Source organism: Scyliorhinus torazame, chromosome 8 (genome assembly GCF_047496885.1).
Source record: "Scyliorhinus torazame isolate Kashiwa2021f chromosome 8, sScyTor2.1, whole genome shotgun sequence".
NCBI classification, from domain to species: Eukaryota; Metazoa; Chordata; class Chondrichthyes; order Carcharhiniformes; family Scyliorhinidae; genus Scyliorhinus; species Scyliorhinus torazame.
Genome location: NC_092714.1, coordinates 270,105,550 through 270,117,925, shown reverse-complemented (window position 1 = coordinate 270,117,925; position 12,376 = coordinate 270,105,550). Strand labels below are relative to the sequence as shown.

The 12,376-nt window shown below is 54.1% G+C and overlaps 1 protein-coding gene across 1 annotated transcript in view; it reads left to right on the top strand.

Annotated features, from left to right (window-relative positions):
* Positions 1–12,376, top strand: part of psmf1 (proteasome inhibitor subunit 1) — a 140,379-nt gene that overhangs the window by 82,257 nt on the left and 45,746 nt on the right. The window contains exon 6 of the mRNA XM_072515302.1: positions 5,266–5,424. Within this exon, the coding sequence (XP_072371403.1) occupies positions 5,266–5,424 (159 nt within the window). The remainder of the gene's footprint in view (positions 1–5,265; positions 5,425–12,376) is intronic.

Below are 12,376 nucleotides of genomic sequence, written 5' to 3'. Positions count from 1 at the left end.
CCCCAGCCCCAGCCCCAGTCCCTGCCCCAGTCCCTGCCCCAGTCCCAGTCCCAGCCCCAGTCCCAGTCCCAGTCCCTGTCCCTGTCCCTGTCCCTGTCCCAGTCCCAGTCCCAGTCCCAGCTCCAGTTTCTGCCCCTGCTCCAGTTTCTGCCCCTGCTCCAGTTTCTGCCCCTGCCCCAGTTTCTGCCCCTGCCCCAGTTCCTGCCCCTGCCCCAGTTCCTGCCCCTGCCTCAGTTCCTGCCCTGCCCCAGTTCCTGCCCCTGCCCCAGTTCCTGCCCCTGCCCCAGTTCCTGCCCCTGCCCCAGTTCCTGCCCCTGCCCCAGTTCCTGCCCCTGCCCCAGTTCCTGCCCCTGCCCCAGTTCCTGTCCCTGCCCCAGTTCCTGCCCCTGCCCCAGTTCCTGCCCCTGCCCCAGTTCCTGCCCCTGCCCCAGTTCCTGCCCCTGCCCCAGTTCCTGCCCCTGCCCCAGTTCCTGCCCCTGCCCCAGTTCCTGCCCCTGCCCCAGTTCCTGCCCCTGCCCCAGTTCCTGCCCCTGTCCCAGTTCCTGCCCCTGTCCCAATCTCTGCCCCTGTCCCAGTCTCTGCCCCTGTCCCAGTCTCTGCCCCTGTCCCAGTCTCTGCCCCTGTCCCAGTCTCTGCCCCTGTCCCAGTCTCTGCCCCTGTCCCAGTCTCTGCCCCAGTCCCTGCCCCTGCCCCAGTCCCTGCCCCTGCCCCAGTCCCTGCCCCTGCCCCAGTCCCTGCCCCTGCCCCAGTCCCACTCCCACTCTACAGGTGTGGTACAGCAGAAATCGAAAAGTATTTTTTAAAGCAAAACAATGTTTATTCTATGAACTCAAGTTAACCTTTTTAAAACATACAGTGAACATCTTAGCAACCATCAATTCAAATACAACCCCCAAAGAATACAACACTAAGTAATCCTTAATAACTTCCCAAACAACATCCAGAAGACAAAAGAAACACCTTTTAACACCGAGATCAGGTTTAGATTCTCTAATGAGAGCAGTTATCCCTTTGAAATCACCCAAATGAACACTCTTTAGCTTGTCGAGAGATCCATGCACATCTGCTGGCTTTCACTGCAGCTCTCATCTCTGAAAACAAAACTAAATGCTCACTATAGCAGCCTGCTCAAAAACGAAAGTAAATCAGACAGACAGCCCAGCTCCACCCACTCTCTGACATCACTGCAGTAATAAACACCCATTTCTTAAAGGTCCACTCACTGCAGTTATTCTATAAAAAACACCCATTTCGTAAAGGTACTCTCACATGCCTCTGGGGCAGGACTCCTACATCAGACTCCTAGGACTCCTACATCAGACTCCTATTTATTGACTACAGCTCCGCCTTCAACACCATAATCCCAGCCAAGCTCATATCAAAGCTCCAAAACCTAGGACTTGGCTCTCCACTCTGCAACTGGATCCTCGATTTTCTGACCAACAGACTACAATCAGTAAGAATGAACAACAACACCTCCTCCACAATAGTCCTCAACACCGGCGTCCCGCAAGGCTGAGTACTTAGCCCCCTACTCTACTCCCTGTACACACACGACTGCTTGGCAAAACTTGGTTCCAACTCCATCTACAAGTTTGCTGACGATACGACGATAGTGGGCCGGATCTCGAATAACGACGAATCCGAATACAGGAGGGAGATAGAGAATCTAGTGGAGTGGTGTAGCGACCACAATCTCTCCCTCAATGCCAGCAAAACTAAAGAGCTGGTAATTGACTTCCGGAAGCAAAGTACTGTACACACTCCTGTCAGCATCAACGGGGCCGAGGTGGAGATGGTTAGCAGTTTCAAATTCCTAGGGGTGCACATCTCCAAAAATCTGTCCTGGTCCACCCACGTCGACGCTACCACCAAGAAAGCACCACAGCGCCTATACTTCCTCAGGAAACTAAGGAAATTTGGCATGTCCACATTAACCCTTACCAACTTTTACAGATGCACCATAGAAAGCATCCTATCGGGCTGCATCACAGCCAAGTATGGCAACTGCTCGGCCCAGGACCGCAAGAAGCTTCAGAGAGTCGTGAACACCGCCCAGTCCATCACACGAACCTGCCTCCCATCCATTGGCTCCATCTACACCTCCCGCTGCCTGGGGAAAGCGGGCAATATAATCAAAGATCCCTCCCACCCGGCTTACTCACTCTTCCAACTTCTTCCATCGGGCAGGAGATACAGAAGTCTGAGAACACGCACGAACAGACTCAAAAACAGCTTCTTCCCCACTGTCACCAGACTCCTAAATGACCCTCTTATGGACTGATTTCATTAACACTACACCCTGTATGCTTCATCCGATGCCAGTGCTTATGTAGTTACATTGTATATGTTGTGTTGCCCTATTATGTATTTTCTTTTATTCCCTTTTCTTCTCATGTACTTAATGATCTGTTGAGCTGCTCGCAGAAAAATGCTTTTCACTGTACCTCGGTACATGTGACAATAAACAAATCCAATCCAATCCAATAAAAAACACCCATTTCTTAAAGGTACTCTCACATGACACCAGTCCCGGTCCCGGTCTCTGACCCAGTCCCAGACCCTGTCCCTGCCCCAGTCCCAGCCTTATCCCTGCCCCAGCCCCTGTCCCAGTTTGTTACTCCGACAAACCTGGAAACTCGTGGGTTTTCTGTCATGTGCTCCTGTTGTAATAACAGGGATTGCACGGTAGCATTGTGGTTAGCACAATTGCTTCACAGCTCCAGGGTCCCAGGTTCGATTCCCGGCTTGGGTCACTGTCTGTGTGGAGTCTGCACATTCTCCCTGTGTGCGTGGGTTTCCTCCGGGTGCTCCTGTTTCCTCCCACAGTCCAAAGATGTGCAGGTTAGGTGGATTGACCATGCTAAATTGCCCTTCGTGTCCAAAATTGCCCTTAGTGTTGGATGGGGTTACTGGGTTTGGGTAGGCTGCTCTTTCCAAGAGCTGGTGCAGACTCGATGGGCCGAATGGCCGCCTCCTGCACTGTAAATTCTATGATTGTAAGGTGAAACCCAGAAATAATCCAATTTTTGGATAGGCCAGTTCCCAACTCCCTGCAGTAAGAGCAGCTTAAGCACAATAGCCTGAATCGAGGGGGGTCTCACATTTTTTGTAAGATCATGAAGTAGGGCATTCGGCCCATCAGGCCCACTCCGCCATTGACTAAGATCATGAATGATCTGATTGTGGCCTTAACCCGGTTTTCCCCATAACCCTTGACTCCCTTGTCAAACAAAATTCTGTCCACCTCAGCTTTTCGCACACTCAGGATGTCCTGAAGCATTTTACAACCACTAATGCACTTTTTTTGAAATGTAGTCACTGTTACTATGTTGAAAAGCAGATGCTATTTTATGTGCAGCAAGCTGCCTCCAATAACAGGCAGGTAAACGATCAAATTATCTGGTTTTAGATGTTCACCACAGAATAATCTTTGGCAAGAATTTCCCTGCTTTTCTACAAAATAGTGCCAGGGAATCTGTTACATCCACCTGAGAGGGCAAGCAGGGATTTGTTTTAACATTTCACCCAAAAGACGGCTCCTGTGACAGTGGAGCATTCATCAATACTGCACAGGGATTGTCAACTCGAGATAGAGGCGTTTGTTTTGAGATTCATTCTAAGAGGTACATTTGAAAGGGCTGGCCATGTTATCTCTGAGATTAATATTGAAATCTCGCCCTGAATGAATTGCCACATTCCCAGTTCATGTTATAGTTGGATGGGCAGATCTCATAACAGAACCCTGGCCCCAAATACAGTAACTTTAACTTTTTTTAAATAAAATGTGGAGGAACAGAATCACAGAACTGCTAATTAGTTTTACAACAAGAAAAAAACATTTATTAAACAGGAAAAAATTGGATTATGATGCAATATGTCTTTCCCCGAGAGAGCAATCCAGACAGAGGCAGTGAAAAAATCACTCTTGTAACACTCACCTGGGCATACACCTGCTGGCTCAGACAGAGGAAGCACCATGTGTCAATCCCTGGAATGAGAAGGCTGTGTGTAAACCACTCAGATCCTTGAACTGCAAGCCATTCATTAATTTCTCTTAGTAAGCTTCAATTGGCAGATTCCACACACACACACAGCTGTGAGCCTTGCTTCATTCATCTCCCTTCATGTTTTAGTAACTCTGAGGTGCCCTGGCCGCAATGTTTACAAATATCAACTACTTTGAAGAAAGTTAAGTGCTGTCAGTTTCCAGTTGAGCAGTTCAAAATCGCTCAAGCGTGAAGGGGTCACTGGAGGAGGGTGATACCCCTATATAGGAGGTCTCTGGGGGAGGGGTTGTGAGGGGAGGTTCTGGTGGGTGTGAACCTAAGTCAGTGTGAATTCCTCCTCAAAATGTCATCAGACATTTAGTTTACCTTTGAAGGCTGCTGTCCCACATCAAGTCTCGTTACTGCAATTGTCTCTTTGACTCAGAACACTTTTAAAAAATAAATTTAGAGTACCCAATTATTTTTCCCCCCAATTAAGGGGCAACTTAGCGTGGCTAATCCACCTAACCTGCACATCTTTGGGTTGTGGGGGTGAAACCCACGCAGACATGGGGAGAATGTGCAAACTCCACACGGACAGTGACCTAGGGCCGAACTCAGAACACTCTTCCTTGAATTCTTCTGAACCATACCTTGCTTTCTGTTCACTTAACTCCAGACTTCTTGGGACACTTCTCTCCAGGTCTCTAGTTTCCCTATACCATCTGGACTCCAGATTGCAGGTATCTACTTTCTTAACCATTACTCATAGTTGTTCCCTCTCTCGCCTTCAACACCTGGCAGAGCTGTGGGAGCTGCCTGCTCTCTCACTACCTATCTTCAACTGCCAATCAAATTAGCTAAACCAAAACGTAAAAACTTTTCCATCTTACAAGGCCCCAATTGCTACAGAACCCCCACATGCTTTTATCATTTATTGATTCTTCACACCGTAGCCGTCTCTAAGCACAGTAGAAATGCAGTTGGAACTTAACCGAGCCCCCACATACAAACACCTTGGTCCACCTTGGATCTAACTGTCGGTTTTAACCTTCCAGGCATGGCAACATTAAATTAAACCCACTTATCTGAAGATTACCAATACCAATATAAATCCCTGAAAACTACCTTTGTTTTCTGAACCGAATGAATCAGCCCCCACTCCCGGAATAAAAATCCCGGACCTTGATTGTTACGTTTAGTCCCGGTTGTGTCAGGTTTGGTAGCTTTGTTTTGATGCAGTGAGCTCAAAGTGTCATTTCTTTGTTTCTACCAGTGATCGAAGAGGTGGAATGATTGTAGATCCTTTAAGGTCAGGAGTACCAATTCCTGGCTTTGATCCTTCAGCAGGAATACCAGGGCAGCTTCCTCCCGGGGCAGTCCCACCTGGAGCCAGGTTTGACCCATTCGGACCAGTTGGACCCACTCGTTCGGGGTATGTGTGAGCTTTTTTTTTTTGTTAATGCAAATTCACAGCAAGCTTTCCAAATGCCAAGTGGTTGTTTGAATTTGCTTGTACCCATACACTGTAGGAACAATCATTTCTAAACCAACTTGCTTCTGTCTGGAATAGACGTCTTGATGTGTGGTGTCAGATTGCTCCCAGTGATATTGTCATGTACACTTTGTTTCCAGATTCGGCACAACACTGTTTGGTTTATAATTGCCTTGTTCAGTGATTCCATTGTGCAGGAATACATTTGGGTGTGAAGTGGAGGAGAGATAGAGAGAGAAATGGAGGAGAAAACGAGAGAGGGATAGAGGAGAGAAAGGAAGTGATGAGAAGAGAGGGGATACTGGAGAACATAGAGACTGAAATGGAGGGGAGAGAGAGAGACTGAAATGGACGGAAAGAGAGCGAAATGCAAGAGAGAGAGCGCGAAATGCAAGAGGGAGCGCGAATTGGATGAGCGAGCGAGTACAAATTGGAGGAGAGAGAGTGCGAAATGGATACAAGAGAGCGAAACGGAGGTGAGAGAGCGGAATGGAGGAGAGAGAGCGGAATGGAGGAGAGAGAGCGGAATGGAGGAGAGAGAGCGAAATGGAGGAGAGAGAGAGCGGAATGGAGGAGAGAGAGAGCGGAATGGAGGAGAGAGAGCGGAATGGAGGAGAGAGAGAGCGGAATGGAAGAGAGAGCGCGGATTGGAGGAGAGAGAGCGGGATGGAGGAGCGAGAGAGCGGAATGGAGGAGAGAGAGCGGAATGGAGGAGAGAGAGCGGAATGGAGGAGAGAGAGCGGAATGGAGGAGAGAGAGCGGAATGGAGGAGAGAGTGAGCGGAATGGAGGAGAGAGTGAGCGGAATGGAGGAGAGAGGGAGCGGAATGGAGGAGAGAGGGAGCGGAATGGAGGAGAGAGGGAGCGGAATGGAGGAGAGAGGGAGCGGAATGGAGGAGAGAGGGAGCGGAATGGAGGAGAGAGGGAGCGGAATGGAGGAGAGAGGGAGCGGAATGGAGGAGAGAGGGAGCGGAATGGAGGAGAGAGGGAGCGGAATGGAGGAGAGAGGGAGCGGAATGGAGGAGAGAGGGAGCGGAATGGAGGAGAGAGGGCGGAATGGAGGAGAGCGCAGAATGGAGGAGAGAGAGAGCGGAATGGAGGAGAGAGGGCGGAATGGAGGAGAGAGGGCGGAATGGAGGGGAGAGGGAGCGGAAGGGAGGAGAGAGGGCGGAATGGAGGAGAGAGAGAGCGGAATGGAGGAGAGAGAGAGCGGAATGGAGGAGAGAGGGAGCGGAATGGAGGAGAGAGGGAGCGGAATGGAGGAGAGAGGGAGCGGAATGGAGGAGAGAGGGAGCGGAATGGAGGAGAGAGGGAGCGGAATGGAGGAGAGAGAGAGCGGAATGGAGGAGAGAGAGCAGAATGAAGGAGAGAGGGGGCGGGAAATGGAGGAGAGAGAGCGGAATGGAGGAAAGAGAGCAGAATGGAGGAGAGAGAGAGCAGGAAATGGAGGAGAGAGAGCGGGAAATGGAGGAGAGAGAGCGGGAAATGGAGGCGAGAGAGCAGGAAATGGAGGCGAGAGAGCGGGAAATGGAGGCGAGAGAGCGGGAAATGGAGGCGAGAGAGCGGGAAATGGAGGCGAGAGAGCGGAAAATGGAGGCGAGAGAGCGGGAAATGGAGGCCAGAGAGCGGGAAATGGAGGCCAGAGAGCGGGAAATGGAGGCCAGAGAGCGGGAAATGGAGGCCAGAGAGCGGGAAATGGAGGAGAGAGAGCGGGAAATGGAGGAGAGAGAGCGGGAATGGAGGAGAGAGAGAGGGAAATGGAGGCGAGAGAGCGGGAAATGGAGGGGAGCGAGAGCGAAATGGAGGAGGGAGAGGGCAATGGAGGGGAGTGAGAGTGAAATGGAGGGGAGAGAGCGAAATGGGGGGGGAGAGAGCGAAATGGAGGTGAGAGATAGCAAAATGGGGGGGAGAGAGCGCAAAATGGAGAAGCGAGAAAGCAAAATTGGATTTTGTTTATTGTCACGTGTACCGAGGTACAGTGAAAAATATCTTTCTGCGAGCAGCTCAACAGATCATTAAGTACATGAAAAGAAAAGAAAATACATAATAGGGCAACACAAGGTATACAATGTAACTTGATAATACCGACATCGGATGAAGCATACAGGGGTGTAGTGTTAATCAGGTCAGTCCATAAGAGGGTCGTTTAGGAGTCTGGTAACAGCGGGGAAGAAGCTGTTTCAGAATCTGTTAGTGTGTGTTCTCAGACTTTTGTATCTCCTGCCCGATGGAAGACGTTGGAAGAGTGAGTAAGCCGGGTGGGAGGGGTCTTTGATTATGCTGCCCACTTTCCCCAGGCAGCTAGAGGTGTAGATGGAGTCAATGGATGGAAGGCAGGTTCGTGTGATGGACTGGGCGGTGTTCACGACTCTCTGAAGTTTCTTGCGGTCTTGGGCCGAGCAGTTGCCATACCAGATGGAGGAGAGAGAGTGAAATGGAGGAGAGAGCAAGTGAAATGGAGGAGAGAGAGAGGGAGTGGAGTGGAGAGAGATAAAGAAATGGAGGGGAGCGATGGAGAGAAATGGAGGGCAACGACAGATGGCGAGTCAAGGAGATGGAAGGGTGAGAGAGGGAAAGAGGGAAGGGTGAGAGGGAGAGAGAGGGAGAGATGGATGGGTGAGAGAGAGAGGGAGAGATGGATCGGCAAGAAAGAGAGGGAGAGATGAAATTGCGAGAGAGAGATGGAGGGGCTAGAGAGCAGGAGAGATGGAGTTGTGAGAGGGAGAGATGGAAGGGAAAAGAGAGAGATGGAGGGGAAAAGAGAGAGAGATGGAGGGGAAAGAGAGAGAGAGATGGAGGGGAAAGAGAGAGAGAGATGGAGGTGAAAGAGAGAGAGATAGAGGGGAAAGAGAGAGAGATGGAGGGGAAAGAGAGAGAGATGGAGGGGAAAGAGAGAGAGAGATGGAGGGGAAAGAGAGAGAGAGATGGAGGAGAAAGAGAGAGAGAGAGGTGGAGGGGAAAGAGAGAGAGAGAGATGGAGGGGAAAGAGACAGAGATCGTGAGATGCAGTGGAAAGAGAGAAATGGGGGGGGAAAGAGAGAGAGATGGGGGGGAAAGAGAGAGAGAGAGATGGAGGGGAAAGAGAGAGAGATGGAGGGGAAAGAGAGAGAGATGGGGGGGAAAGAGAGAGAGAGAGATGGAGGGGAAAGAGAGAGAGCTGGAGGGGAAAGAGAGAGAGATGGAGGGGAAAGAGAGAGAGATGGATGGGAAAGAGAGAGAGATGGATGGGAAAGAGAGAGGTGGAGGCGAAAGAGAGAGAGGGCAGCGAGAGGGAGATGGAGAGGAGCGAGAGAGAGATGGAGCGGAGCGAGAGAGAGATGGAGGGCAGCGAGAGGGAGATGGAGGGGAGCGAGAGAGAGATGGAGGGGAGCGAGAGAGAGATGGAGGGGAGCGAGAGAGAGATGGAGGGGAGCGAGAGAGTGATGGAGGGCAGCGAGAGAGAGATGGAGGGGAGCGAGAGAGAGATGGAGGGGAGCGAGAGGGAGATGGAGGGGAGCGAGAGAGAGATGGAGGGGAGCGAGAGAGAGATGGAGGGGAGCGAGAGAGAGGTGGAGGGGACCGAGAGGGAGATGGAGAGGAGCGAGAGGGAGATGGAGGGGAGCGAGAGAGAGATGGAGGGGAGCGAGAGAGAGATAGAGGGGAGCGAGAGAGAGATGGAGGGGAGCGAGAGAGAGACGGAGGGGAGCGAGAGAGAGATGGAGGGGAGCGAGAGGGAGATGGAGGGGAGCGAGAGAGAGATGGAGGGGAGCGAGAGAGAGATGGAGGGGAGCGAGAGAGAGATGGAGGGGAGCGAGAGAGAGATGGAGGGGAGCGAGAGAGAGATGGAGGGGAGCGAGAGAGAGATGGAGGGGAGCGAGAGGGAGATAGAGGGCAGCGAGAGGGAGATGGAGGGCAGCGAGAGGGAGATGGAGGGGAGCGAGAGGGAGATGGAGGGGAGCGAGAGGGAGATGGAGGGGAGCGAGAGAGATGGAGGGAGCGAGAGAGAGATGGAGGGGAGCGAGAGGGAGATGGAGAGGAGCGAGAGGGAGATGGAGAGGAGCGAGAGGGAGATGGAGGGGAGCGAGAGGGAGATGGAGGGGAGCGAGAGGGAGATGGAGGGGAGCGAGAGGGAGATGGAGGGGAGCGAGAGAGAGATGGAGGGGAGCGAGAGGGAGATGGAGGGAGCGAGAGGGAGATGGAGGGGAGCGAGAGGGAGATGGAGGGGAGCGAGAGAGAGATGGAGGGGAGCGAGAGAGAGATGGAGGGGAGCGAGAGAGAGATGGAGGGGAGCGAGAGAGAGATGGAGGGGAGCGAGAGAGAGATGGAGGGGAGCGAGAGGGAGATGGAGGGGAGCGAGAGGGAGATGGAGGGGTGCGAAAGAGAGATGGAGGGGAGATGGAGGGGAGCGAGAGGGAGATGGAGGGGAGCGAGAGAGAGATGGAGGGGTGCGAGAGATGGAGGACAGCGAGAGCGAGAAGGAGGGGAGCGAGAGGGTGATGGAGGGGAGCGAGAGGGAGATGGAGGACAGCGAGAGAGAGATGGAGGGAGCGAGAGAGAGATGGAGGGGAGCGAGAGGGAGATGGAGGGGAGCGAGAGAGAGATGGAGGACAGCGAGAGAGAGATGGAGGGAGCGAGAGAGAGATGGAGGGGAGCGAGAGAGACATGGAGGGGAGCGAGAGAGAGATGGAGGGGAGCGAGAGAGACATGGAGGGGAGCGAGAGAGACATGGAGGGGAGCGAGAGAGGGATGGAGGGGAGCGAGAGAGAGATGGAGGGGAGCGAGAGAGAGATGGAGGGGAGCGAGAGAGAGATGGAGGGGAGCGAGAGAGAGATGGAGGGGAGCGAGAGGGAGATGGAGAGGAGCGAGAGGGAGATGGAGGGGAGCGAGAGGGAGATGGAGGGGAGCGAGAGGGAGATGGAGGGAGCGAGAGGGAGATGGAGGGGAGCGAGAGGGAGATGGAGGGAGCGAGAGACAGATGGAGGGAGAGAGAGAGAGATGGAGGGAGCGAGAGAGAGATGGAGGGGAGCGAGAGAGAGATGGAGGGGAGCGAGAGAGAGATGGAGGGGAGCGAGAGAGAGATGGAGGAGAGAGAGATGGAGGAGAGCGAGAGAGAGATGGAGGGAGCGAGAGGGAGATGGAGGGAGCGAGAGGGAGATGGAGGGGAGCGAGAGAGAGATGGAGGGGAGCGAGAGAGAGATGGAGGGGAGCGAGAGAGAGATGGAGGGGAGCGAGAGAGAGATGGAGGGGAGCGAGAGAGTGATGGAGGGGAGCGAGAGAGAGATGGAGGGGAGCGAGAGAGAGATGGAGGGGAGCGAGAGAGAGATGGAGGGGAGCTAGAGAGAGATGGAGGGGAGCGAGAGAGAGATGGAGGGGAGCGAGAGGGAGATGGAGGGGAGCGAGAGAGAGATGGAGGGGAGATGGAGGGGGGCGAGAGAGAGATGGAGGGGAGCGAGAGAGAGATGGAGGGAGCGAGAGTGAGATGGAGGGGAGCGAGAGTGAAATGGAGGGGAGCGAGAGAGAGATGGAGGGGAGCGAGAGAGAGATGGAGGGGAGCGAGAGAGAGATGGAGGGGAGCGAGAGAGAGATGGAGGGGACCGAGAGAGAGATGGAGGGGAGCGAGAGAGAGATGGAGGGGAGCGAGAGAGAGATGGAGAGGAGCGAGAGGGAGATGGAGGGAGCGAGAGGGAGATGGAGGGGAGCGAGAGAGAGATGGAGGGGAGCGAGAGAGAGATGGAGGGGAGCGAGAGAGAGATGGAGGGGAGCGAGAGAGAGATGGAGGGGAGCGAGAGAGAGATGGAGGGGAGCGAGAGAGAGATGGAGGGGAGCGAGAGAGAGATGGAGGGGAGCGAGAGAGAGATGGAGGGGAGCGAGAGAGAGATGGAGGGGAGCGAGAGAGAGATGGAGGGGAGATGGAGGGGAGCAAGAGAGAGATGGAGGGGAGCGAGAGAGAGATGGAGGGGAACGAGAGAGAGATGGAGGGGAGCGAGAGAGAGATGGAGGGGAACGAGATAGAGATGGAGGGGAGCGAGAGAGAGATGGAAGGGAGCGAGAGAGAGATGGAGTGGAGCGAGAGGGAGATGGAGGGGAGCGAGAGAGAGATGGAGGGGACCGAGAGGGAGATGGAGAGGAGCGAGAGGGAGATGGAGGGGAGCGAGAGAGAGACGGAGGGGAGCGAGAGAGAGACAGAGGGGAGCGAGAGAGAGACGGACGGGAGCGAGAGAGAGACGGAGGGGAGCGAGAGAGAGATGGAGGGGAGCGAGAGGGAGATGGAGGGGAGCGAGAGAGAGATGGAGGGGAGCGAGAGAGAGATGGAGGGGAGCGAGAGAGAGATGGAGGGGAGCGAGAGAGAGATGGAGGGGAGCGAGAGGGAGATGGAGGGGAGCGAGAGGGAGATGGAGGGCAGCGAGAGGGAGATGGAGGGCAGCGAGAGGGAGATGGAGGGGAGCGAGAGGGAGATGGAGGGGAGCGAGAGGGAGATGGAGGGGAGCGAGAGAGATGGAGGGAGCGAGAGAGAGATGGAGGGGAGCGAGAGGGAGATGGAGAGGAGCGAGAGGGAGATGGAGAGGAGCGAGAGGGAGATGGAGGGGAGCGAGAGGGAGATGGAGGGGAGCGAGAGGGAGATGGAGGGGAGCGAGAGGGAGATGGAGGGGAGCGAGAGGGAGATGGAGGGGAGCGAGAGAGAGATGGAGGGGAGCGAGAGGGAGATGGAGGGGAGCGAGAGGGAGATGGAGGGGAGCGAGAGGGAGATGGAGGGGAGCGAGAGAGAGATGGAGGGGAGCGAGAGAGAGATGGAGGGGAGCGAGAGAGAGATGGAGGGGAGCGAGAGAGAGATGGAGGGGAGCGAGAGAGAGATGGAGGGGAGCGAGAGAGAGATGGAGGGGAGCGAGAGAGAGATGGAGGGGAGCGAGAGGGAG